The sequence below is a fragment of the Momordica charantia genome (assembly GCF_013281855.1).
Source record: "Momordica charantia cultivar OHB3-1 chromosome 8 unlocalized genomic scaffold, Mcharantia_2.0 BLBB01000008.1, whole genome shotgun sequence".
Lineage (NCBI taxonomy): Eukaryota > Viridiplantae > Streptophyta > Magnoliopsida > Cucurbitales > Cucurbitaceae > Momordica > Momordica charantia.
Window position 1 is genome coordinate 26,346,770 of NW_028275166.1, and position 25,227 is coordinate 26,371,996.

At 33.5% G+C, this 25,227-nt stretch overlaps 3 protein-coding genes and 1 non-coding gene across 7 annotated transcripts; 2 read left to right on the forward strand and 2 right to left on the reverse strand.

The window, feature by feature from the left end:
• Window positions 1–1,511: 1,511 nt before the first annotated feature.
• LOC111013182 (uncharacterized) lies at window positions 1,512–5,376 on the reverse strand. Of its 4 annotated transcripts, none has more exons than XM_088127158.1 (5): window positions 4,314–5,374; window positions 3,622–3,664; window positions 2,559–2,815; window positions 2,317–2,384; window positions 1,512–1,990 (listed from the first exon to the last, which is right to left on the reverse strand). In XM_088127158.1, exons 1-2 carry the CDS (start codon window positions 5,115–5,117, stop codon window positions 3,656–3,658), a joined length of 813 nt encoding a protein of 270 aa, XP_087983284.1. In that variant the 5' UTR covers window positions 5,118–5,374; the 3' UTR covers window positions 1,512–1,990; window positions 2,317–2,384; window positions 2,559–2,815; window positions 3,622–3,655. The 4 variants fall into 4 exon arrangements, with proteins under 4 accessions (XP_087983284.1, XP_022143273.1, XP_087983283.1 ...); XM_022287581.2 differs by having other exon boundaries at window positions 2,559–2,889; XM_088127157.1 differs by lacking the exon at window positions 3,622–3,664 and having other exon boundaries at window positions 4,314–5,376.
• Window positions 5,377–8,779: 3,403 nt separating this feature from the next.
• LOC111013199 (carboxypeptidase) lies at window positions 8,780–10,985 on the reverse strand. The gene is made up of 2 exons (XM_022287602.2): window positions 10,625–10,985; window positions 8,780–9,158 (listed from the first exon to the last, which is right to left on the reverse strand). The coding sequence occupies exons 1-2, from the start codon at window positions 10,884–10,886 to the stop codon at window positions 9,001–9,003; spliced, it is 420 nt and encodes a 139-aa protein (XP_022143294.1). The 5' UTR covers window positions 10,887–10,985; the 3' UTR covers window positions 8,780–9,000.
• Window positions 10,986–12,603: 1,618 nt separating this feature from the next.
• Window positions 12,604–16,440, forward strand: CLPP3 (CLP protease proteolytic subunit 3). Its single transcript, XM_022287726.2, has 5 exons — window positions 12,604–13,015; window positions 13,229–13,343; window positions 14,558–14,733; window positions 15,775–15,870; window positions 15,957–16,440. Exons 1-5 carry the CDS (start codon window positions 12,686–12,688, stop codon window positions 16,248–16,250), a joined length of 1,011 nt encoding a protein of 336 aa, XP_022143418.1. The 5' UTR covers window positions 12,604–12,685; the 3' UTR covers window positions 16,251–16,440.
• A 6,279-nt stretch (window positions 16,441–22,719) lies between these two features.
• On the forward strand, window positions 22,720–22,791 carry TRNAQ-CUG (transfer RNA glutamine (anticodon CUG)). The gene has a single exon. It is a non-coding gene; the product is annotated as a tRNA-Gln (tRNA).
• Window positions 22,792–25,227: the final 2,436 nt, after the last annotated feature.

A 25,227-nucleotide genomic window follows, 5' to 3' on the forward strand; every position in this document is an offset into this window, starting at 1 on the left:
ACACCGTAAAATTCCTGCTTGTCGTAGATATGGATCTATCGAAAGACCTGGTCGTGTCACCATATTAGAGTTTAGAGTTTAGACTTTTAGAATTTAGGATCATGTACGAAGTATTTTTGTTTCAATACAACATGTTGTTTTTGGAGTAAAAAGATACAATAGTTTATATATATTAACAAGACAAATAATATTATTTATGAATAACAACCCATCAGGTTAAATCCGTCGGGTCAAATTTAAATTATTTAATAATTTTTTTAATTTCACACAAATCTAAATTAATTCTCCCCATCATATAAAGCTACAGCACAACAGTTTAAAATTACTATAACTTCATTAAGCTCTCAAAAAATACTAATGAGAAATTTGATTGAGAAGCATAATTTTCAAAATATATCTATACTATATTAAAAAACACGGATCTTTGAAAAGTATTTTAAATCTTATGATCCTTTTATTTTTGCCTAATTATAAAGATATCATTTTTCGTGCCGACCATGGTACCCTTTGAGTTCTTCGTGAAGTATTGCAAACATATTATTTTGATTTAACCACTTTTATATTTTATATTGTTAACATGAAGTTCGAATTGATGAATAATTCAAAAATAAATTAAATTTGGCTGCACACAGTTTGTGGTAGTAAATTCTTTTGGAATCCTCAAACAAAGACTTCATAAATGACACTTAAATATGTAAGAAATAATAACAACAAATGAGTAACTGCGCTTATTATACGATGTTTCGTTTTACATTTTATGTTTTAGCGATTATGGAGTGGGCTGGGAGCAGACCACCGAACCGGTCCTTTGGGCTGATAAATTTTCAATGTTGATGACGACGTTGGAGCTCCTGCACTCGTTTCATTAGGATGCTTTAGATTGTCGTTGTCAACCGAAGGTAGATTCAAGGAAGATGAATGTCTTGGACCAGGAGGAGGTGGTTCATTGAAAGCAATTATATTATTTCTTGTTGATGCGATCATCGTTCTGGATGTTGCCCTGAGTGTGGGAGGAGAAGACATTGTAAGTAAGACGAAGTAGATGAAAATGAAAAGACCGCGTCGTATGGTCATTACCGATAAATCAAGAATTTAGAAATGAGAGCCAAAATACGAAATCGAGTTTTTGTCTTTTCGGTAGATGAAGGATGAGTGAAGCGTGATCTAAATATAATGGTGGAGAGGGGAGAGAGAGAGTTCATGAGAGAAATTTAGAAATGCTGTTAGAATATTGGTGTTTTTCATTATAGACCTGTAAATTTCCTAACAAAATTTTACCTAAGCTTATAAAAAAACAAGAAAACAAAAAACAAAAAACAAGTTACTTTAACAATCTACTAGATCAAATTTATTCTGTCAAAAAAAAAATTACTAGATCAAATTTATGTACATATCATATGTCATTAAAATTTTAAAGTGTATGGACAATTTGAATTGACATCAATATTTGTTTATTTCGTAAGATTTTTTTTAATTTTAAATAAATAAACAGCGAACCAATGAAATTCAAATAATTAAAAAGCAAGAACCCACTTCATTTAATAACCCATGACAATCGGAGAAAAATAACAATGAAGTTTGCAAGACATTAAGATTATTCAACCATTCTTCATTCTTTTACTGGACAAGAAAGCCAACCCCAACAAAAAAGTAGCACAATCAAAGATATCCAATGTTTTTATCAACATAATTCACCACTCGTAACAACTAAGATCCAAAGTCGAGAGGGAAACAGTCCAGATCGTACACTAAGGTCCCTAAGCAATCACTTGGTGGAAAAGGAAGTGATCGAGCGACGACAATCAGGAGGTGGGCTTGGAAGCAGCCATCATTTGAAGAAAGTGTAATAGCTCACTGGTCTAGCTTCATGGCACCGAAAATGTATCGGGGCTCAAGTGATTCACCGAAACGACGAGACCTTGAAAGCAGCTTTTTCAAGTGTCAGTAACGGGATGTTCTGTCAATCGAGAAAGGTTTTTGGTGACAACACCTGGAGATATCAGAAGTGAGAATACTGACATGAGTAACGAGAAATCCTGTGAAAAAAAGGATCGCCTGCCAGCGGCTTTCTGCGTTCAGTCAATCTATATTTAACCAATAACTAAAAAACAACCTTATTTCTTTCATTTTCCCTCCATTTGTCCACCAAGTTTAAGCCAATGAACTCAGCTCTCATATATGTATGTTGTAAAAAAGAACACAATATATATTGGTGAAGAAAATGAAAAGAATGATGTTCCATTACAAATGAAACTGCCTCCAGATTCTAAAAACAAACCCAAAACACTTCGAATATGAGGGACAGGGAAGACTTACATGGATTGCAGCTGTTTCAGTAGCCTTCACATCAGGATTTTGATTTTCTGCAATCTGGTGTGTCCATCCTATAACAGGATATGATATCAAAGTCAATGTGTTGAACTAATAGATTTATGAATTACTAGTTTCAGTTCCATCAATGATTCAGAAAAGAGTTAAAAAAAATAATCCATTCATCATGGTACTGCAAAATTATCATTTTAAATTTTGACAATACTAACTATGACAAATCAGTCTACCTCCCAGGAGCAGTCCGGTCGGCAAGGGCTTGGGATCTTTTGGTCATACTAGCTTAGAGGTCCCAAGTTCAAACCTTCTGGTGAGCTTAATACCAAAAACCATTTATGTCTCCTGGTTCCAAGTCTTGAGGTGGGTGCAGGTGCCCTTAGGTATAGGGGATCAAAATTCCAACTCCCGGTTACACTCCCAACAATGCAAATGTGAGTAGGATTAGAAGCAAAAGTTCAACCGCCTTTAGGTAAGAATGTCCTTTGCTCTGAATAATGCCATTTGCAGAATCAAAAAGCTTAAAGCTCAAAAAATGGTGCCAACCATCTTAGATTGCATTTACTGCACAATAAAATTTGATCCAATCAAAGAAACTATGACTTCAAGATTGTCGCTCAAGACAAATCATGTGACAGCTCACAAGATCATCAATCAATCATTCAATTGCAAGCTATGTTATTGTTTAAGATACAAAATAATAATAGAAATGCGAAAAAACAAGTATAGATTTCAAGAAAATGAAATAAATCCAATGGGAGAAAGTCTTACTAGTCTCCAAATTCCACACTTAGAGATGATAATCAAATCTTCAAAAACCATAATCAAAAGCAAGACAAGTTTTGAACCATATCTCTTCAAATGTGATAGAATATATTGAACTACATACTGTATGAAAATAAAACTAAATTAAACTATAATGTTCAACACTAGCATAACATACATTCGTCAAATAGAAAAATGCATGCCCTAACAGAGCATTTTAACATGATAACCTATTAGATAAAAAGTATTATTCTTTTGTAGATAAAAGAAAAAAAAACAAAGGACTTCGTAAGCGAACAAATGGAAATTGAAAATGATTAAGATTACCAAACAATGCTATCTATACGTTGAAAGATGATAAGAATTCAGTGCTTAGATCTTCTACTGTTCTAAAATATGATTTAGAAAGAGATCCAAATTATTTTAGAGCAACATGTAAATCAGAACTACAAGTAAAGACAAGTTAGTGATGAAAATGCATCGGAGTTTGATTAGTAAAAATCAATGTAAGCAAAACCAGTGGAGACTCACCTCCAACTCCAAGTCTCATGATTAAATATCGCAATCACAACTCCTATATAGGTCAAATGCACAGAAATGAAAAACAGAACTAAATAAAAATCATGACTTTAATAACTTTAATAAATTAAGATTTGCCATGAACATCAAGGACTCTAAATTTGGGAAAGTCAATAACAAAAGCTGGTATGTGATTTGTAAGTGCAGTAGATGTAATTCCCGTGCCTTAAGACCGTCGAAGAACACACAAAACGAAATTATAGGATGGCTTTCCAAAGAATGTTGGAACGATATAGAGACAAATGGAGAAATGATTTTCCAGACAAATCAATACAGAGACAAATTCAAAGATGCTATATTTCACAAGATTATGAGAAAAGAAAAGTACACAAAGACGATTTGCAGCAGCCACAAGTGTGAGAGGACGAAGGAAGCAGCAATGACACAAATGGCAGCGACTATGAAGACAATTTGCAAAACAACAAAGTAAAGAAGGGAATTTCATACTGATATTTCATTTCCAATTAGACTATGATTATTACATTCACAAAAAAGAGAGAGTGAGAATACTCTCATGTCCTAAATTTGTTACCGATATTATTAACTACAAAAAATCAATCAGTAAGCAGTGGCCTGAATCAAAATCAAGACCAATCAGACATCAGATACTCAAAATCGCTATAATCCAAGGGATGATCATTTACCACACTAAAAGCATTGTTCATCATTTGAGAATAATCTGAGGCACATTGCAAATACGACAGTGGCAAAATTGGTTGGAGAGGCGCTGCAGATTGAAATTCTCCCATGTTGTTGTTCTCCATCATCATCTCGTTCGAGAGGAGATGTTCATAAGTGTAGTCAACTCCGTTTGTGCCAAATAATAAGTTGGAGAAATCATGATCAGGCATCATCAAAAGAGCTTCCTCGGTTTGTAACCCATCATGGAAAGGGAACCATTGTGAATCAATGGTTGAATTTTCAGAATTCGAAGTTTGATTCTCGGTTGGTCCGCCAATGAAATCAGTTGCAGATGCTCCCTCAATGGTTGAATTTTCAGTATTCGGAGTTTGATTCTCGGTTGATCCGCAAATGAAATCAATTGCGGATACTCCTTCCATAAAACCAATCATTCCCTCTGCAACTTCACTCTTCGAACCCAAATCCTCCATGACCAACCGCAACTGATGTCCGGACAAACACTCAAGCCGCTCGTCCCAACTCGGGCACTTGATATCTTCAGCATCATTGCGAAATTTAGCCCTCTCTGCTTCGATTTTCTTCATACGATCGGAGAAATAACCGTACAAATCGAAAGACTTCATCAATGGTTTCTGAAAATAACTAGTCTTATAGGCCCGGATAATACCTTCGATTTCTTCGCGATTGAGAGGCCACGTGTGAGATTCCACTGCCGAGCAATCACCATCTTGTGGAGGAGCAGGGCCATGGATCAAAACGCAGGTCCGAACATCGCAGAGCGTGGATAACTCGAAGGCTTTCTTCATCAAACTCTTGGTTCTCTTGCGGAATGCTGCGGTGCGAGGCAGAATCGTTGATCGAAATCGGAGAAAGTTTCAAGAATCACGAACAGATAGCGGGAGAGCAATAGGTTTCTTGTCTTGGCGCGCAAGAACTGAGAGAGCGTTTCTATCCGTTATGAGAATTGTGCACTGCTCGGATAAATTTGTTTAACTTCAAATTTGTTTATTTAATTTTTTACCGTCTGATAGATTATTAGTATTATTTTCTTTAAAAAAATATACTTCAGTTTTTTTTTAATAATTTGAAACATATATATTTTAACTTCGCGTTATTTCAATTTTTTTAGTAGAACAAGATGTGAACAAAATGTGGAAAAATGAGAATTTTAACTTCTAATCTCAAAGAAAAAAATAGATACAATTTAACACTTAGCGATATTTATATTGGAAAGTGTATCATTTTAGTTAATTATTTTCCCTAAGTAATAAAAATATAACACATTTTCCAATGTTATTAGGGTAATATTTTTGTAGTTAAAAAAAAAAGAGCAGGATGATTGAGATGAATTTATTTTTCAAGTAATGTTTTCTCCATTTAACTATGAAAAAAAGTCCAAATGTGTACACTTCTGTTCCAACCCAGCTTTGAAATACGTGAGATTATAAGCTTTAAATATCATCCGAATCACTTTTTATCAAAAACGAGCATAGTTTAGCAGTAATTGACATATATCTATAATTATAAACTTGTGAGTTTGATTCTCACCCCTATATGTTGTACTAAAACAATAAATGACTTTTTAGATTTTCTTTATTTGTTCTATTTCTAAAAATTGCAACAAGATGACACATCCTAGAAGCCATCCTTCATGAAATCATAATTATGAAAACAAAAAGAATATTATTTGTATAACCTAAAAAATCATGGGTGAAAATACACTTAAAAAACTTTAGCAAAGAAAGTTTTTTTTTTATATTCATGAGTGTCCGTGCCAACTTATACGCACTTCAAATAATCTTATGGGGCAATCGTCTAACCCTACGACATTTGGTGCTGTAAAACACATGAAAATTACTAATTTCTAGGTGGTCATCATGTAAAAAGAAAGTCTTTTTTTACCCATCTAATCAACCCATTTTAACTTTAATCTTTCAATTTCGTCAAACTAATCCCTTAAACTTAATGAGTAATGAAATTAATAATTCCTCGCTATCAAAATTTTAAAATGGGTTATAAAAACTGACAAATAAATCACATTATTTAGAAAAGAAAAAAAGAAAAAAAAAAAGACTACTAAAAAATTAAAGTCAATGAAATTCCAAAGTTGAATGAGAAAGATACTGAAAAACAGCCACAAAATTTAACCATTTAAGAAAGGTGTCCAAACTCAATCACAAAACGCTCTAATCCAACTAAAAAACATCCCAACACAACCAAATGAACCGACACTCGTATGAATAGCTCGTCCCAGAACAAATACCTTCAATCAACCTCAAATTCTTATTTATTATTAAAAGAAATAAAAAAAACGTAATGACTTTAGGCATACTCTGACCAAAAGGTCGTGAGTTTAAATGACGAAATCAAAACTTTAATGTTAAATTTGACTCACCTGACTAAATACATATGTAAAAACGACACTTAAAAAAGAACATAAAAAGGGGTGCAAGTGAAAGAAAAAGTGGTGGAAGATTAGTCATTTTGTTCAAGAACTCAACAACCAAAACTTAAAAGCATTAGCTTCCACTTTGCTGACGGTAGCTAAATAGAGTCTCCCATATACCTGGAGACACTTCTTTACCCACAGTCAACGAAGGGAAGCTAAATTTCCATTCATGTTTATGTTGAGCCTCAAAATTACGACACCTCATTCTCAACCACTTGCCTTCTTCTTCTTACCAGAAAGAGATCAGAAGGGACTCATTAACATTATTTGCCAAGGATATGATGTCTTGGGAATGATCTTCTTTCGTACCTCATCACATCTATTTATAAGGCTAGAAGGTTGTCCCTTTTGTGTTACGCCAAACTGAAATGACAACAATAGCCCTCAAACTTCGAGTTATTACGTTAAGAAAAATGGAAGCTAAATGCACTGAATGACACGTCGTATTTGAATAATTGGTATCTGATATTTGGCATGGGTTGTAGTTAATGTCTTGCTATTTTAACTTAATGGTAAAGTAGGTAAGTTGTAATGTTAATATTTATGTTTTAGGTCGGTCTGAGATTGAGATTTTTTTTAATATGACAACATGTAGGGGTGGGAATTCGAACTCACAACCTTTTGTTCAGAGATAGGTTTAGCTATGCTTATATTGGTATCAAGATAGAGATTTTGTTGTTAGTGTTTTGAATAAATTTATTTTCAAACCTAATTAGCATGATAAGTCTGGACGATGAATTTATATCTTGTTTGATAACTATTTATTATTATTTTTTAAAAATTAAGTTTATGAGTTATGAATACTACTTCGTATTTCTTTATTTTGTTATCTTTTTTTAGATGTTTTCAAAATCTAAGCCAAATTTTAAAAACAAACAAATCTAGTTTTTAAAAATTTATTTTTGATTTTGAAATTGTTAATAGTTCAAATATATTTTTAAAAAATAGGAGAACATACCAAAGAAAAGTGAGGAAAGAAGCTAGTTTTCATGAAATTACTTCTTTTTTTCTCTCTTACAAGGTTGGAGCTTACAATTTTCACATGGAGCAACATTTTACCTCTTAACTTCTTTATATATAATTTTTCGATTCTAAAAATTTACCTTCTATTCGGCATCAGAAAGTTTAAGAAATGATTTTAAATTCTATGATTGATTTTTAAATTCCTTTATCTTGTTTGGAATGAGAGTGATTTGAAATGAAATAAATTAGATTTTGGCTTTAATCTAAATTTATTATTTAGAAATTAAAATTAAATTTGTAATTTACTTTGAGATTCTATGAAATCCTAAATCTGAATTTTTTTTACATAGGCATTAGAGGGGGAATTAGAGAGAACTTTGAAATCTTAAATTTTTTTATAAATCCTAAATCTGAATTTTTTTTTACATAGGCATTAGAGGGGGAATTAGAGAGAACTTTGAAATCTTAAATTTTTTTATATTTGTCTTTTTAGTTTAAGACAAATTGAGATGAGACGATTCTTCTTCACTCTGCCACTGTATACAATTGGACAATATTCTCATTTCTCATAAAATTAGTCGATGTACGTATAAATTAGTATATATGCTCATAACTATTAAGAAAATGATTTTCCAGCAAATTTCAACCTTTTACAAGTAATTAAACAAATTTTCTTTTATTTTCACACATATTTGGGAACTACAATTAATCTTTATATAGATAATTTAAAATAATTCATATCACTATGTATCTCACTAATTTAGGGAGGTTATTAAAATGACAATATAAATCACCCAAATGCCTCTAAAATTTATGATAACGTGGCATAAAAGTTCGACTCCACGTATATTTTCAAGAGGGATATTTTTCTTTATTGACCATTTAAAAATTATGGTACATGTTATTTTATTTTGGTTTCTGTAATTTCAACTTTAGTTCCGATAAATTATTTAGTTGTTGTACTCTTAAAATGTTTGTCTTGATCCCTATACTTTTAAAAATCGACTATAATTTTATGGATATATATCAGAGTGTTAAACCTATAAATATAAACAATGAAGAAAAATGGATTTTTGCATTAGAAGTAAACAATTTAGATTTTCTTTGACAATGATAGACATCATACACATAAACATGTACCCAAAACTGCACTAGTAGATAGTTAATTTAGATAGGATATAAATATGTACAGTTTTACATATGACTTCAGGTAAAAAAAGAATCAAGAGTTTTTCCTGAAAGAAGGGAACCTCGAGAAAATTTGTCGATTTAACGTATCAACTGTCATCGTAGGAGGAGTGTGGAGCAGCAGTACATCCCGGATCGAAAGGATCCTCAGACCCACAGCAATGCCAGTATTGAAAAACCTTGCCAGAGTCTGGAGTGTCCATTGTTCCTCCTGTGTGTACACTTTCAAACTTTCTCTTTGTTTCACCTGTATAGAGGAAGAGAACAGAGACGTATTACAGTCTACAGCACCAAATACGTGCAAATCGAGGCAGGAATCGAATAACACCTCGAGAAGTTGGAACTTGAACTTTTAGAAGTAAAACCATCATAGGTTGGCCTATGGGTCCAAAGAGGCAAAAGTAAATTCTAAAGAATTTAGAGGATATGAGTTGAAACATGGTGGCCACCTACCTGAGATTTAATATCCTACTAGTTTCCTTGGTAACCAAATATAGTACGCTCAGGTGAGCGTACGAAAACCCGAACAACTCACGGTTATAAAAAGAAGAAAAAAATGATCTGAAGCAAAAGGACCATGCGGTTCAAGACATTCTCAACAGTTTCTTATTCTTACTTACTGTTATTGTTATTATCAATATCTATCTTCCCATTTTTATTTTACATTTTTTGGTTGTTTCCTGTTGGATGCTGCAAGTACAAGGGAGAACTAGAAGTAGTAATTTTCTTCAAACACAACCGCTGTCTTTTTTGTTTCTCTTCGATCTCTGAATTACTAAAAACCATTCAGGTGTTAAGAGTAACAAAATGTTTTCAGTTTTTCATAACTTTCATCTTTTCAATCAATATCAATCAGCATGAATTCGGCCATACTTATACATAAGGTTTGAATTATGCAAAATGGTTCAACTTGCAGGTCTATAGATAATTAGTAAAAGAAAATCCTTCCAGCACTAGGCACCTAAATCCTGCCATAATCCTGCACATACACGCTCGTAACATAATTTTTTATCTTGTGAAGGCATTGACTGTTGGAAATAAATTTAAGGGAATATGAACTTCTGAGATAATTAACACAAACAATGAGCAAACAAATTGATAGTAAAACAGAGACAAGAAAAGTCTGTAAATTCTTGATTGAGTCATGTTTATAAATATTGTCCATAGAGAAGATGTGTGTGCTTCTGCACTCCGAAAATACAGCAATCCTTCAAGAAATCCCTTAATGAATCTTCGATTGCTTAATGTTCAAAGTGAAACTTACTCAATAACAAGAAGATAACTATGGAAATTCTTCAGAAAAGTTGTGTCTTCATGGACTCTACGAGTCCCCTATTAATAGGCAGATACTTGTTTTAATAATCTTTCAAGAATGTCTTCAGTAGTAACGAGAGAACAGAATTTCACTTCAAATCCTATTTTGTACCTGGACTTTTATTTATTTCATTTTAGTTCCTAAACTTTCAAATGTTTTGTTTGTTTACATTATGAGTAGATATCTACAACAATTCGAAGTAAATGTACTCATGAGAATAGAATATAAACCTTCAATTCGCAGTTTTATCTAGTAACTTGTTTGCAAGTAACTAAACAGGGATGACAAATCATGATAAATCAAAAGTTGAAGAGCAAGCAGAGCTTTCAACATATTCAAATTCCGTAAACAAAAAAAACGAAAAATGGCTATGAAATAGAAAGAATTTAGGGCGTTACCTCCAAAATGAGCGGTGTGAAATCGGCAAGCTCGAGGGTGATTGAGGGAGGGGTCAAATTGTGTCTTGCAATTTCTGCAAGTTCTAAGCGTCAATTGGTTGTTCGAGTTCGCGGAGTTTCGTATTGTGTGGAATTTAGTCGAATCTGCGCTCAATTTTGAAGCGCGATTCAGACGATCGGAGCGAAGAACTTCCGACGGAGCTTTGGGAGTGAGAGGAAGGAAGCGAGTCGAAGAACAGTAACAATGGAGATTGAGAGCCATTGCACCGAACTGGTGGAATTCGCAACAAAAATAAGTGAAATGCAGAGATTTTGTTCTATTGAACAATAGAATCCGTAAAACAAGAATCGTAATTCGGAAAATTCGATTTCATAAATTCATGAAAATATCAATAAAATATCTTCGGATATTCTTTAAATTTTAAAACAAATTTTTTTAATACATTTTTAAAACAATTTGGAAAATAATATAAAAACTATCATTTTTATTTGAATAGGTAAATGTAATGATGTATTTTATCCTTCTTCAATAACTTACAAATCCTTTTGTAAAACAAAGTTACAAATCTTTAGTAATAGAATTTAGAAATTTTATTCTCGAGCGTAAAGTTAATTAGTAATTTTAAGTTAATTGTTAAGATTCTTATTACTGTATGGCAAATTTAGTTACATCGACTCCAATCGCCTATAAAATAAAACATAGAAGGTCGGATTGAATCAACCATTACATCAAATTTTTTAATGGAACTTTCATACTAAACAAGAACTAGCGTGAAAATCATATATTACGACCACACAGCTGTTCATATTTCATTTTCTTCTTCCAAGTTGTGAGATGGCAATGACAGTAAGGAAAAGACGTAAGTCGGCCCAACTTTGATCCGATATAAATTGAGTTTTGCTCAAGTTGATTGTCATTTTTTATATTTAATTCGTATTTTTATGATTGGAATGGTTTTGTAATATCAAATCCTTAGCGACATGATAACAATTTAGTTGTATACTTTTAATTTTGTAATAATTTAGTCCATAAAATTTAGTATGTTACAATTTAGTCTATGTACTTTAAAATTGGTAATAATTTCGTATGTTATCATGAAAAATGTTAATATATATTTAATAAGATTATTTACCTAATTTTTTTTAACACAACATCGTATACGAACCTACAACCTTTTATCGGTAATAGGTACTTTAATTAGTTGAGCTAAATCCAGGTTAGCATATTACTTACCTAGGTAAATTCATAAAGTTAGGTCTTAAATTAATTTAAAAAATATATATTATTTTCATTTTAATAACGAAATAACATAATAATTCAAGTATAAACTATATAGTACCGCTGGTTTGGAATTTTACATTTATACCAAAGACAAAAAAGCTTCCAACTAATTCTCTATCTCACATTTTAATACAATAAAGATAAAGATCCATTATATAATTTGATTAGAATAAAATATCGATCATACCGATTAATCAAAATAACTAAAAATACATGAATGACATTGTTAGAATTATCAACGAAAAAGTTAGGATTTTTTAATATTATTATTTTTAAACTTATTTAAAAAAAATTCTCAAATCCAAACTTATTAAAAAATAATGATTTATAAATTCCTAGTACTCTACTACTAGATCATCTCTTATCTATCGTATGTCATCTTTTGAAAGGACGATATGTAGCCACGTTACTTTTCTATATATAAAAAGATACCTATGTTGTTGTTTTGAGACACGACTTCTACCCACTTTTAACAGTATTCTAACTTCGATACCGTGAGTATATTATTTTTCCTCAAATTTACTTATATGATATATATATATATATATTATATATATATATATAAACATACATGATGCTTTGCAATTTTTTCATTTTAAATATGCATAATTACTATATTAATATAATTTATTTTATTTAAAAAGAATTTTAGAAACCAAATTAAAATAAAGAAACGAGCAGATTTTAGGAAGAAAACTCTTTATTTTTATTTTTGGTAGAGACGAAATTCCGCCACCCCAATCTTGGATTTCTTCTCTTCATCGCAGAGAAGAGGGAAAATGGAGATGAGTTTCACATACACGCCTTCTCCTTCGCCTCAGAGGCTCATGCGCTTCGACCATGGAGTTCTAAGTTCTCAGTTTCCACTTTTCACTCCTCGGAAGCACTCCCATGGCGGCAATTCCAGTTTAAATGGTCTTAGGACCCCAAAATCGGCTCCTCTAGTGAAGGCCTCGCTCAGTTCTTCGTCGATGAGGCGGACCTTATCAAGTAATTGGGACGTTTTGGAGAATTTTTCTGCAACTTCCGCTCCATCGCTGGCTAGGTTCGAAGAGCTCGACACTACCAACATGCTTCTCCGCCAGCGAATCATCTTCTTGGGCTCTCAGGTAGTCTCCCTCTCTCTCTCTGTGAAACAAGATTCCGATTCCTGATTTCTGGACCAGTTGTGTTGAATATTTTTGCAGCTTTCTTAGGTTTAAATTGTGAGGTTTTGCTTTTTTCATTATGTTGAATTGGTTTTGTTTGGATGATTTGTGAATTGTTTAACTTGACTTGTAGACTACCTGTTACTGTTAGTGATCTATTGGTGCTACTGGCAGGTTGATGACATGACAGCAGATTTCATCATAAGCCAGCTACTGTTTCTTGATGCTGAAGACTCAACAAAAGACATCAAATTGTTTATCAACTCACCTGGTGGCTCTGTCACTGCTGGTATTTTTAGCATCATTTAATTTTCATCATGAAATCCTTGATTAATATTTTTAGAGTGATAAATTATAGTTCTGATACGAAGTTGTTGGAAGGGTGATCTCGTAAAAATTAAAATCTTTATTGTTCACACCTGCTTTCCACGGAATCCCTTCCCTTCCCTTCATTCTTCTAGGCTGGTTTTAGCCTTGGCCTCAAATAGGCTTCTTATCACTCTGTAAGCACGTATATGTAGAGTGTGAAGTATATTGCTAAATCCACATATATATTTTTTCACTTCAAAATGAGATCATGGCGCCTTATGTGTTGATCAAATGCAGATAATAGAATGGCAATGCTCTTTAGCTTTCCATCCTTTTAAATCGGAATGTCGGAATGTAGATCTCAATGCAAGATAAGCATATTTCAAAATTTTGGAATCATTGAAACATTTGAGATTCAGGTCCTAATCTGTTGTGCTTTGCTTTGACTTGATTATTCTCACTTTGGAAGTAGCTTGGGAAGTGTCATATCTGAGCCAGGATCATAATCCGTCTAGTTGTGAGCCAAGAGTGTCCGTTAGTGGTTGTGTTATTGTATTTTTGTTTTATGATAGTTTAATTCATTCATGTATTAGAGAGAACAGTGTGACATGCTTAGTTTTCAAAAAATATTCTTATTTCTCTTCCATGTTCAGTTAAACTAGTTATTACTTGTTACCACCATAGTTGTAACTTTTGCCATCAACCAAATGAAAAGTTTAGAATGTGGTGTGGCAATCATGGGGCAAGAGTTTGGATGATATTCATATTACCTGATTCAATTTCATTTCGCATGAAATAATATATTTTCTGATTAGGAGGGTTGCATAAACATACCCTTGCTGTGGGTTGGTTTCTTTCCTTCAACTGGCTTAAGAATTATATTACTGAAAATTGTGCAATGCCCATTCTGTCTAGTGAGTTCGACTTTCCTCCCCGTTGCCTCGTTATTTGTAAGCTGTAACTAGCATATGAACCCACTTGCCTCCCCAAGCATTTACCTCTTCTATCGTTTTCCCTCACTAATGCAGCCCTTATTATGTTCGTTTATCTTCTGTTCATCTCCTCCTTCTTCAATCATTTCAAGGCCTTCTCAAATTGAGCTTTGGAGTTCCACTTTTTCTTTCGGTCTACCTCTAATGTTGTGTGTTGTTTTTCATCCATATATGTTTCTCAACATTTTGTGGCTGCATGTAGGAATGGGAATATACGATGCAATGAAGTTGTGCAAGGCCGACGTTTCAACAGTTTGTCTAGGACTCGCTGCATCTATGGGAGCATTTCTTCTAGCTGCTGGTTCAAAGGGAAAGCGATTCTGCATGCCCAATGGGAGAGTGATGATCCATCAACCTCTCGGAACAGCTGGAGGGAAGGTGAGTACACTATTATTTTCTATGGGGCTGATGTTAAAAGTTAGATCATAAAGTTCATAGCTCGTTTTCCACCGTGATTGCATTTTTTTGTTTCACCTTCATTTTATTTACTTTTCTAGTCCCGGTTGAACTTGCTAAATATCTAAATTATTCTACGTTCATTCTATTAAGTGGTTGTGGAAACATGCAGATATATGTTTATGAGGATTTGATGTAGTTGTTGGAATTGTATGATGGCCATAGGGAGATCAAGATCAACAGCCATCTGAAAATACCAAAAATTTCTTCCAATTAAGTAATTCTTGAGTATTGCATAATCTAGTTGTTATAAACTTGAGTTATTTTGTGTGTGAACTTATTGATGGGAACATACCAGCCGTGCAGCATGTGTATTGTGTATACCCGAAGAGAGGACAGCAAAAAGAAGAAAGAGAGTTAGTTATGCTTTTTTAGAGTACGTGCACTAGAGTGAGCCCCATTTTTGAAATAGGTCGGACACGGCCATAGGTTGTGAGGGTGGGTTTATCTATGGGTTTAGGATCTCTTTTTACGCATCTGAGAATTCTGTTAGTATTTTGGCCTTGGGGAATATTTTTCCTTGAGGAGGGAGAGTTCTTGGCCTCTCAAAGAGCTAAGGTTACTGGCTGTTTGCGCCCTGATTTGGGATGATTAGTTGAATATATTGGAGATAGGCCATCTGAGGCCTATCACTTGTTTTTTTTTTTAGTCCAAAAGGTGGGGTGGGGGATCGAACTCACAACCTCTTGATTTTGGAGATATATGTCAATTACTGCTGAGCTATGCTCGCTTTGGGAAGGCCTATCACTGGTTTATAAAGACGCAATTGGCATTCTTTAGCTCGCCCACCTAGAGTGGGTATAAGGGCATAGAATCAATTATCAAATGCAGGAACTTTTCCCAAATTTTATAACTATTAATTTGCCCTGTTGATCTATATAATATGTAAATTTGAGCTTCCACTTATGGTAGTTCTCCCCTAAACACTTTGTAATTCATTGGTTACCCCGTTGTCCATGCCAGGCAACAGAGATGAGTATACGGATACGAGAAATGGCGTATCACAAGATCAAGCTGAACAAAATTTTTTCAAGAATCACAGGAAAGCCATTAGAGCAGGTTTTGCCTCTACATTGTTTCTTTAACTCTTCTCGGTTCTCAGTTTCTTTCTGAAACCCATGAAATTTATGAGTTGTCATTTGCAGATTGAATTGGACACGGACCGAGATAATTTCATGAATCCCTGGGAAGCTAAGGAATATGGTTTGATTGATGAAGTTATTGATGATGGGAAGCCAGGACTCATTGCTCCAATTGCAGATGCAGCTGCTCCGCCAAAAACCCGAGTCTGGGATCTATGGAAGGTGGAAGGGAGTAGGAAAGCCAAGAAGAATCTGCCTTCAGAAGACAAGATCTTGCAGAATGGATATCAAGGGGGTCAAGGAAACGACGAGGAGCGCGGTACCCAACAAGAAACAGAAGAACCGAGTCCTGTATGACACGAGACCCACGTGGTTCTTCTTCCTCTTCCTCAGCTTCCGTTGTTGTATCCTAATTTGTTGTTTCCATTCTCAAATAGCTCTCTCTCTAGTCTCTGTAAGATCTTAAAGGTGATTTTTACCAATCAGTTAAACCAGTATAGGTTTTGGCAAATCCAGAGGCCGCAATTGTACGTTCACATTTCACCAATCTCTTCTCGTAAAACCATTGTGCAGAAGCTAAATAATGCTCGAGTCAATATCTGAATATGTGTCGAAACCTCAGCACGATGAGAACAGCGAGATGTAGTCTGGAAGGCGACACTCGTGATTTTGAGTAAGTTACTTAAAACTTGAATTGAAGTTCTCCGAGTCTCTGATAAGCTGAGATTTGGCTCAAGATGGATAGGAAGTTTCAATTCAAAGTACTCATGATTCGGTTCGAGTTTCATCGCTAAGAAGGCTAAGAAGTTTAAGTCGAACTCTGAGTAAGGATAATACTTTACTACTGACAGGGTAGCAGGAATTTCTACGAGATGAAAATGCAGAGAATGGCAGGATTTCAAAGGACTCATTCCGTATCGATTTCCTTGGTAGATCAAACCAATTGTCTACACTAAATGGCCACTGGTTTCCAAGGCTACTGCAGCATAACGCAGATGGCAGGCTACACATTATTTTAATTTTTTCTAAAAATGAACTATTCAATGTTGGTCGGTTTTTCGAACAACCAAGTTTGATCGACCATTGATGTCAGTTCAGTCAATTTGGTCGGTTAGATAAGTTTTTTGAAGTTTTTTGCTCACTCCTAAAGTTAAGGCGTGTACCCGACCAAAAAATAGTGAGTTTGAATTCCTACTCCCACGTATTGTTGTACTAATATATTGAATCATCATCAAATAATAACATATTTGCAAACTTAATGTTAATTTTGAGTGTAGCTTGACATCAAGACATCAATCATCTTTTCTATCGAAGGTTACAGTTTTCACCTAACTATTGTATTGCTGTATATTAAAAAAAAAAAAACGAAAATGAAAAGTTTGTAAAATTTTGAGAAAATTGTAAAAACCACCGTGGAAGTATATGGACTTTTACACCTTTTTTTTCCTTCCGAGTAGCATATGGACTTTGTTAATTTACAAAATTGTTAAATTAAATTCTTTAATATTGTAAAATGCCCAAACTACCTTCCAACTAGAAAAATTGTTAATCAAACTTGGATTATTACAATTTACCAAAGTTATTTTAATTCATGAAATTTGAAAACTATAATACTAACCATTGGAAGTTTGGCTTTCATATATCAATATTGAGCTTGATGTCTCAATTAAGAAAATTTAGGTTTGACCGTAAAAATACTATAATTCAAGAGTTTGATTGTAACAATATTTATGGATCAGTGATAATTTGTAAATACATTTTGCAATATTTTACGGTTTAATTACAATAGTCATGACATCTCGAACAACATAAATATCTACAAGGGAGTTTGTTGGTGAAATTAGCAAAAATGCTAGCTATTTTCGAAAGAGTGAAGGTAGTATAATCGGATCATGGCTATCAATGATCGTCGAGTCAAACTTTCTCGAATCCATTAGGCTTCTAACAACACGGACTCAGACCTGACATAAATCTTCATCATAGCCAAGAAAGTTCCAGCCTTCCCTTGAGATCACAAAATCTTGAGAGATGAGAAGCTCTTGTCCCCAGCTAGTTGAAGAAAATTGTTGAGTGATGGAATTGAAACTTCGAATTCTCGGGATTTTAAGTTCGAATTCCCTCCTCAACCTGTTGTACTAAAAAAAGGAATTTTTATTTTACTAAAAAGAAAATATTTTATGTGTAAGACAAAGACACTGAATTTTTAGTTGTATGGTGCCGTATTAGCGTCATGTTTTTTTTTCTTTTTAATTATGGCATGTCATCTCATACACGGTATATACCATTGTTTTTCGAGCGTTATTCTTATAAATAGTTTAGTGAATGATGTATATCTCTGATAAACTTAAAATAAAACATGGACGCCTGCACGGGACAAAGAGGATAAAAGGCGCGGGAGCATCGGAGAAGTTCAAATCATGGCGACGAAGAGTAAGATCCTACAAAGTGCTCAACGCGAAGAAGCTGAAGAAAATCCGCCGGATTCAGAGAGCAATGCGAATACGTCGAGTAAGAAGAGGAGGATCGAGTCTCAAAATGTAACGATAAATCCGGAAGTTCTCGACTGTTACATTTGCTGCGAGCCATTGGCGATTCCGGTTTTCCAGGTCTGTTTCTCCACCGAATCTGTCATAATCTTCTTTCTAATTAACGAATTTCGACTAATTTAGGATAAAATGGAAATGAATGTTGGATTCGATTCGTCTTCCTTGCTTCTGCGCTTGATCGTATGTCGTGGCCGTATTAATTAATTAGTGTGGATTTGGGTAATCATAGACTCTGGCTGATTATGTATTGTTTTTCATCCGGTGCTGATGGGGGGACAATCATCTGTTTTGTATTGCATTTCTAAGAACTAAGTAGTGTCACTTTGTGTTCTGAACAGAATACTAAAATGATGGTCCAATTTATCCATGTTCTTGTGGGAGATATTTGTGCAATAATTGGAGTTAAATTCATTGCTGCTCTATCCTTGTAGAACTTGAAACATTGGACTACTATGTGTTTTGAAGATAAGATTAGGGATGAAATTGATGATTTCCACAAAGAACATTTGCAGTTCGTGTCAATATTAGTTTGAAACTATGAAACACTAAATCCAAAAGGTTAAGTTCATAGATTATGATTTCTTTCTATATATATTATTTAACACTCTTCTTTAGACTTATATAGACTTTATATGTTGGTTCAAATATTAGTTCGACCAAGAAACCTTCAATTATATGATATTACTAAACCTAAAGACTTAAGCTATTAGTTCATAATATATTTAACCTTCTAGGTATATTTTTAACTCTACTTTTCACTTTAAAATAAATTACTAACACTGACTATGTCTAGAAGCTTCTTGGATCTTTACACAAGTGTATATATTAGTTCCTTCACTAGAAATGTCTTTAAAGTTGTGAATAAATATCCCAAAGGGCTCTAGATATATCTTAGGCATGTAGTACATCTTGGGCCTCAATTTTTTTCACATTTGGTTAGATATATACGAAAGAAATGTCTAGAACATATAAGTGTGAAGAAGGACCTTGAAAAATATCTTTTACTTAGACACACCAAGGGTGTCTCTCCTGGGGTATGTTCCCACTTATCGGGTAAACTACAAAAGTGGGGAAAGTGCGGGTTAGAAAGAGACAGCATTCTCCCAAATAATGTCTATTTTTGCACTTTCCTAATAAAAGTTTCTTTCTTCTTTTGTGCTAATTTCTTCCACACTTCACCGTAGGTTCAAATATTAGTTCGAGCACATGACTTTCTTTTATGATACTAATAAACATTAAAAGTCTTGAGCTAATAGTTCAGCATATACTAGAGCTCCTTTACATGTTCTTAACAAGTCTGAAATTTCTGTGGTTTTAGTGTGAAAATGGACATATAGCATGCTCTGATTGCTGCAGTAGAAATGTAAAAGAATGCCCCTCTTGTCATATTAAAATTGACGAGATCCGTTGTCGAGCCATCGAGATTGTTCTTGAATCACTCGAGAGATCCTGTCAAAACCCAAGGTATTGCTGCAAAGAGAAGTTGACATTTGGTCAGAGAAAAGAGCACTTGAACACATGTTTATTTAGTCCATGTCCCTGCCCTCTATTCGACTGCGAGTTTGTCGCCTCGTCGAAGAAACTCTACTCACATTTCAACCAGAAACACCCTACATCAGCCTTTAACTTCGAATACTGGCCCACTTCGAATATTGGTCCACCTTCACCATCGACCTGAAACTCGACGACAAGTTTCTCATCCTCCGAGAAAAGAGAGGTGGAGTTCTCTTCGTGCTTGCTAGTAGAACCTAACCTCTGGGAAAGGCGATCACTGTGAATAGTATCGGGTGGGCCTCGATCGAGGATCGACCTTCCTTTAATGTGGCTATTAAATCTAAAAAAATCACACTCAGCTTTCATTCAGAAGTGATGATGGTCGTTAGGGAGCTGGTTGATGAGCCATTTCCAGAGGAGTTCCTTATGATTCCCAACAAGATTTTTTATTCTAATAATAATAACCAGGTCAAGCTGGAGCTTCGCATCTGGTAGAAAGCAGCATCTTTGTTTTGGTTGAATGTTCTTTTGGTTTAGTTCATACTTCATATGGTGAATCAGAATTGATTTGCTCTGGTTTTGTGGCTCTGGATGCATGCTGATGCTGCCATTTTGTGAAGCTTTTGGTTGGTCATAATGGATGGGAGGCTGAACGTTTTTGTTATATCCTCTTTTTGGGACAAATGCTGGTTTTTGGTTGGTTTTATGTACCTATGTTATGGTAATATTATGTGTAAAACATTTTGTTGTATCCTCCTTTTGGATGTTGTTGGGTTTCTTAGCTTCAATAGTTTGCCACCCCTATGTTTCTTACCCGTATTTTGTTTCTTTTGAGGAAAAAATGAAGTCTCTCTTCTCTCTCCCTCCCTCTAATTTATCACTTATAAAGGGTTTTGTTCTTTTTGTACTATTTAGTACTTGCTGGAGGTTAAACTTGTCGTGGGCGACCTATTCCAAGGTCACAAAGACTGACCTGATAGGTTGAGGCCCAGTACCCAAATGCGGACAGGGTTCCAAATGCCCCATCTTAAAGTAGGGATTGGTCCGAGAGCCCACATGCGACCTGAACGGGTAAATATCTTGACGGTATAGGTAGCTACTCTTTTGACTACTATAAATACATCACCATCCCACCAAGCCAGGTATGAAAATATGTCTGAAGCTGTTCTATTAGGTTCGGATATTGAACTTGACTTGGGCGTTGGAGTGGCTTATCTGTCCTTGCAGTTACCTCGAAAAAGCTCACTCCGGACGACTTGCACCGACCTAACATGACACTCCACGGGACTTAAGCAGATTTTGGCATCAACCATAGCCATGACATGACCAATCTATTTTTATATTCTCCAAGTGATGGGATGGAAGGAAAAGAAATATATGAGAAATTGGGGTTTTTGATTCCAAGAATGGATTGGATTTTTGACCATTTTTCAAACTACTTTTTTTTCCTCAACATGTTTTTTTTTGTAATGATTTTTACTTTTGACAATTGTGTAAAGACTAAAATACCCTCATGTAAAAAAAATAATCCCTTGCCAAAATCTTCCACTTCCTTCCCCCTTCTCTCTCCTTCCAATCTCAATCTCAATCTCAATCTCAATCTCCTCCTAATCAAATATTGCGAATCCCACGCAAATAGGGGTATAAGCGGAATATCAAGTTTTTTAATCCGAAGAAAATTGTTGAGTCTACAAAATAAGTTCAAATGATTTAGGCTCTTTGTTGGATAACTTTTTTGCGTTTTGGTCTAAGATGTGTTTTTTATTATTACACTTCGCTGAATCTAAGCCCAATTTAGAAAACATAAAACTTTAAAAAAACTTGTTTTCATCATTAAAATTTAGCTAAAAATTCAAGTTTCTTTTTAGAAATGTAAAAAAAAATATGATAAATAAATGGTAAGAAAGTAGACATAACTTTTAGAAACATCAAACTAAACACAAAATTATTATCGAAGCTTATATTAATTTTTTGGTTAAATAACACTTTTGGTCCCAATAATTTAGTTGGAGTACCGATTTAATCTCTAAACTTTCGAAATTAACGATTTAATCTTGGACTTTCAAATTGGTAACAATTTAGTCCCCAAAATTTAGAATATAATAATTTGGTCCTTTAAGTTTAAAGTTTGTAACGATTTAATCTCTATTGGGAATTTTTTTTGTTAAATTTCTTATATATCTAGATTGATAAACCGATAAAGATTCAAATTTATTTATAAATTACAAAAATTAATCGCTCAAATTTATTTATAAATTACAAATAATCCTAAAAATTACGTTTTTTTACACAATTTTATTAGTAAGTTAGTCCCCTTAAAATATTGTATTTTCAAAAACAAAAACGACCTTTTTTTAAAAAAAAAATTGGCCTAGATTTAAAAAAAAAATTAAAAAACTATATAACAAAACAAAATAGACACATATATTAAAGTAACATTCCTAAATTTACTTTTTAAAAATAGAAAGCTAAACCGAGGGGTCTAAGTAATTTATAAAAATATTGTATTTTCTTCTTTTCTAAACTTATCCCAACTCACTAAGTATTATATTACGTAAATTTATCATCAATTAATTTTAACATTAACCTATAGCGAAAGACTAAATAGAAAAAATTTAAAAATAGAATGTGACTATATTGAAAATCTTTTTAACAATAAAAATTAAATTGAAAAAATTCTATTAAAAGTCTATAAACATATATTAACGTTTTACGGTATTATTATTTCGTAAATTATTGTTGATATATTGATTATTTTAATAATAGTGGCATCTATTAATTAAAATGGTCCCATGGTCTAGTGGTTAGGACATTGGACTCTGAATCCAGTAACCCGAGTTCAAATCTCGGTGGGACCTTTTTATTTTATATATTATTTATTCCATAAACGATATTGATGCCATTGGAAGTTTTAAAAAGGTCAAACTAGAACTCGGGTGATGATTCTATCTACTTTTTTCCTTCCTTTTTTCCGTTTCTTTTGGAGTGGATGATGACGTTTTGTAAATAATATTAACAAAAGACTAAATTGTCCATCCAAGCATAGTTGGGTAGATAAGTTATTACCATCTCTCGATCTTCAACCCACAATTATTGAATAGTAATATATATTATAATAGAATCTATAGTATATAAAATTGAGCGTTCAATATTAGTAATACTTCTAATATGACCCACTTTGTAAATGTTATATATGGTTTGATCCAAAAATAGTTTACATGTGAGTTGAAGTATCTCTGACCAAGAGGTCATGAGTTCAAACCCTCACCCCCACATGTTGTATATATATAAAAAAAAGAGTGGAAGTATCATATACAATATAAAACTAGACTACAAAATATTTAATATTTATTTGTAAATCTATTAAAAGATAAAATAAGTATTTCGCAAAATGATCACATGTGATTCGATCTTAATCTTGAGTGATTCATGAATTTCTGTCTATATGAAGGCATGTCCTTTGATTTACATACGTGATGAAACTCACTCTTTCTCATTATAGGGTAATTGGATGAAGAGATCCTGATAGTCACTACAAGAAGGTGCTGTAGGGAGAGATTTTATAAAGATATTTTTCCTTAATATATGTCAATTACCGTTGAGCTATGCTCGCTTTGGAAAAATTAGTGAATGATTGATTCCCTACACTTGATACATTTTTTTTAGGGGAAAACGATGCTAGACTAGACAAATGAGACACAAGCCCACAAACAAGGTGAAAGTTCGAGTAGGGCATAAGTGAGAGAAAAGTAAAGACCTAGAGGCCCAAAGGACGAACTGTGCCACAACCAATCAGTAACTGGTACCCGTCAACCAAGTGGTCCCGACCGACCAGGTCACTAGGTTCCGGCCTCCACTACATCAATCGTGTTTGTTTCCTGCGTGCTGCCAATAAACCTGATAATATACCGACTCTTCCACAAACAGTTGCTTAGTCATGTTTAGAGTCCTATAGATCAAGTCGACCAAGTAAATCTAATAAGGACTTGATCTTGCAAAATTCGACAGGTCGAGTAGTCCACGGACTAGGCATCCCTATAGAGCCAGGCAATCAGTCAGATCTACCATCACACATGGAAGAAATATTCAATTCTTCAGCTCTTCAACAAATGAACAAAAAGAAAGCCGACTTACTCATCTGATATTCTTTCAAAGAGAAAACGAATAGTTTGAAGATAATTTTAAAGACGATAGGAGATGAGCAAACAAATTCGACATAGACATTGAAAACAACATAACATCAAGTTTATGTTCATCCTTATGATAAACAAGATTAATAATTCTATTGATATTCCCCAAAGAAGTAAAGTACACCGAGATCAACAAAAATAACTGATAATGGATAACAAACCAAGAATAGTCAACCAATAATTACCTACCAAGGATGATGGTTTAAGAATGACCGACAATTGATATATGACAAATACTCTCAAAGTAGAAGTTCGACATTTCGGCTAACTCATTATCTTCAACTTTGATGGTGGGTTGAGGGTGGGACTAATGCTATGGATAGGAAAATTTTATGTTTTCTACCATTTGAATTCGCTTTATTTAAGAAATTAAAAAAAGAAAGATATCATGGCTTTAAGATTTTCCGTGAAAATATGCTAGTGACCCTAGATTTTATAAATAGAAGAAAATACTACAGCTCCACATAAAATTCAAATTCTGACTTACATCGAAGTGTGTGGCTAGCATCATATGGGCGCATAACCTTTCTATTTTGTAGAGTGATCCATTTTTATTCTTAAAGATTGATGCAAATTTAGTAAATCGGCCATATTTCTACATCGAACACATTTGTTGGTGTTTGCATTGTTGAATTAATTTTTTTAAGATGCATTTGAGTGTGAAATTAGAGATAAATATCTTATTTGGTTAGTAAATTTCAAAATCTTACCTCTTACTCCTGAGATTTCAAAATTTTGTTAGAGAATTTAGTTCAGAGTCATTTTAAACTTCGGTTTTACATAAACGTCTTTTATAATTATATTTTAAATTTTACTAAAAAATAATATTTTGAATAAAGCTCAAAATTATATGACAAATTATTTTTAAAATATATTGAAAATAAAGGAAAAATAAACTGCCCTAAGGGTTTTATTTTAGTTTTTTTTCCTTTTTTTTTTCTCTTTTTGGGAAAAAAACCGAGTCACAAGGCTTGTTCGTTAGGTCTCTTCTCGTGACTGATTTTTTTTTTTTGGGTTAAATTACAAATCTATCCGTTAAATTTTGATAGTTTACATATTTAATTTCGAAACTTTTAAAAGGGGTTAAATGATAAGTTTGATGTT

Excerpts from the sequence above, each read along its gene's own strand:
- LOC111013182 (XM_088127157.1), bottom strand. The coding sequence starts at position 5,117 with ATGAAGAAAGCCTTCGAGTTATCCACGCTCTGCGATGTTCGGACCTGC. Across the intron at positions 2,816-4,313 it reads TGAACAATGCTTTTAGTGTG|AGCAAAGGACATTCTTACCT; the intron begins GTAAATGATCAT and ends GGCATTATTCAG.
- LOC111013199 (XM_022287602.2), bottom strand. The coding sequence starts at position 10,886 with ATGGCTCTCAATCTCCATTGTTACTGTTCTTCGACTCGCTTCCTTCCT. Across the intron at positions 9,159-10,624 it reads TCACACCGCTCATTTTGGAG|GTGAAACAAAGAGAAAGTTT; the intron begins GTAACGCCCTAA and ends TCCTCTATACAG.
- CLPP3 (XM_022287726.2), top strand. The coding sequence starts at position 12,686 with ATGGAGATGAGTTTCACATACACGCCTTCTCCTTCGCCTCAGAGGCTC. Across the intron at positions 13,016-13,228 it reads TCATCTTCTTGGGCTCTCAG|GTTGATGACATGACAGCAGA; the intron begins GTAGTCTCCCTC and ends TGCTACTGGCAG. Across the intron at positions 15,871-15,956 it reads CAGGAAAGCCATTAGAGCAG|ATTGAATTGGACACGGACCG; the intron begins GTTTTGCCTCTA and ends TGTCATTTGCAG.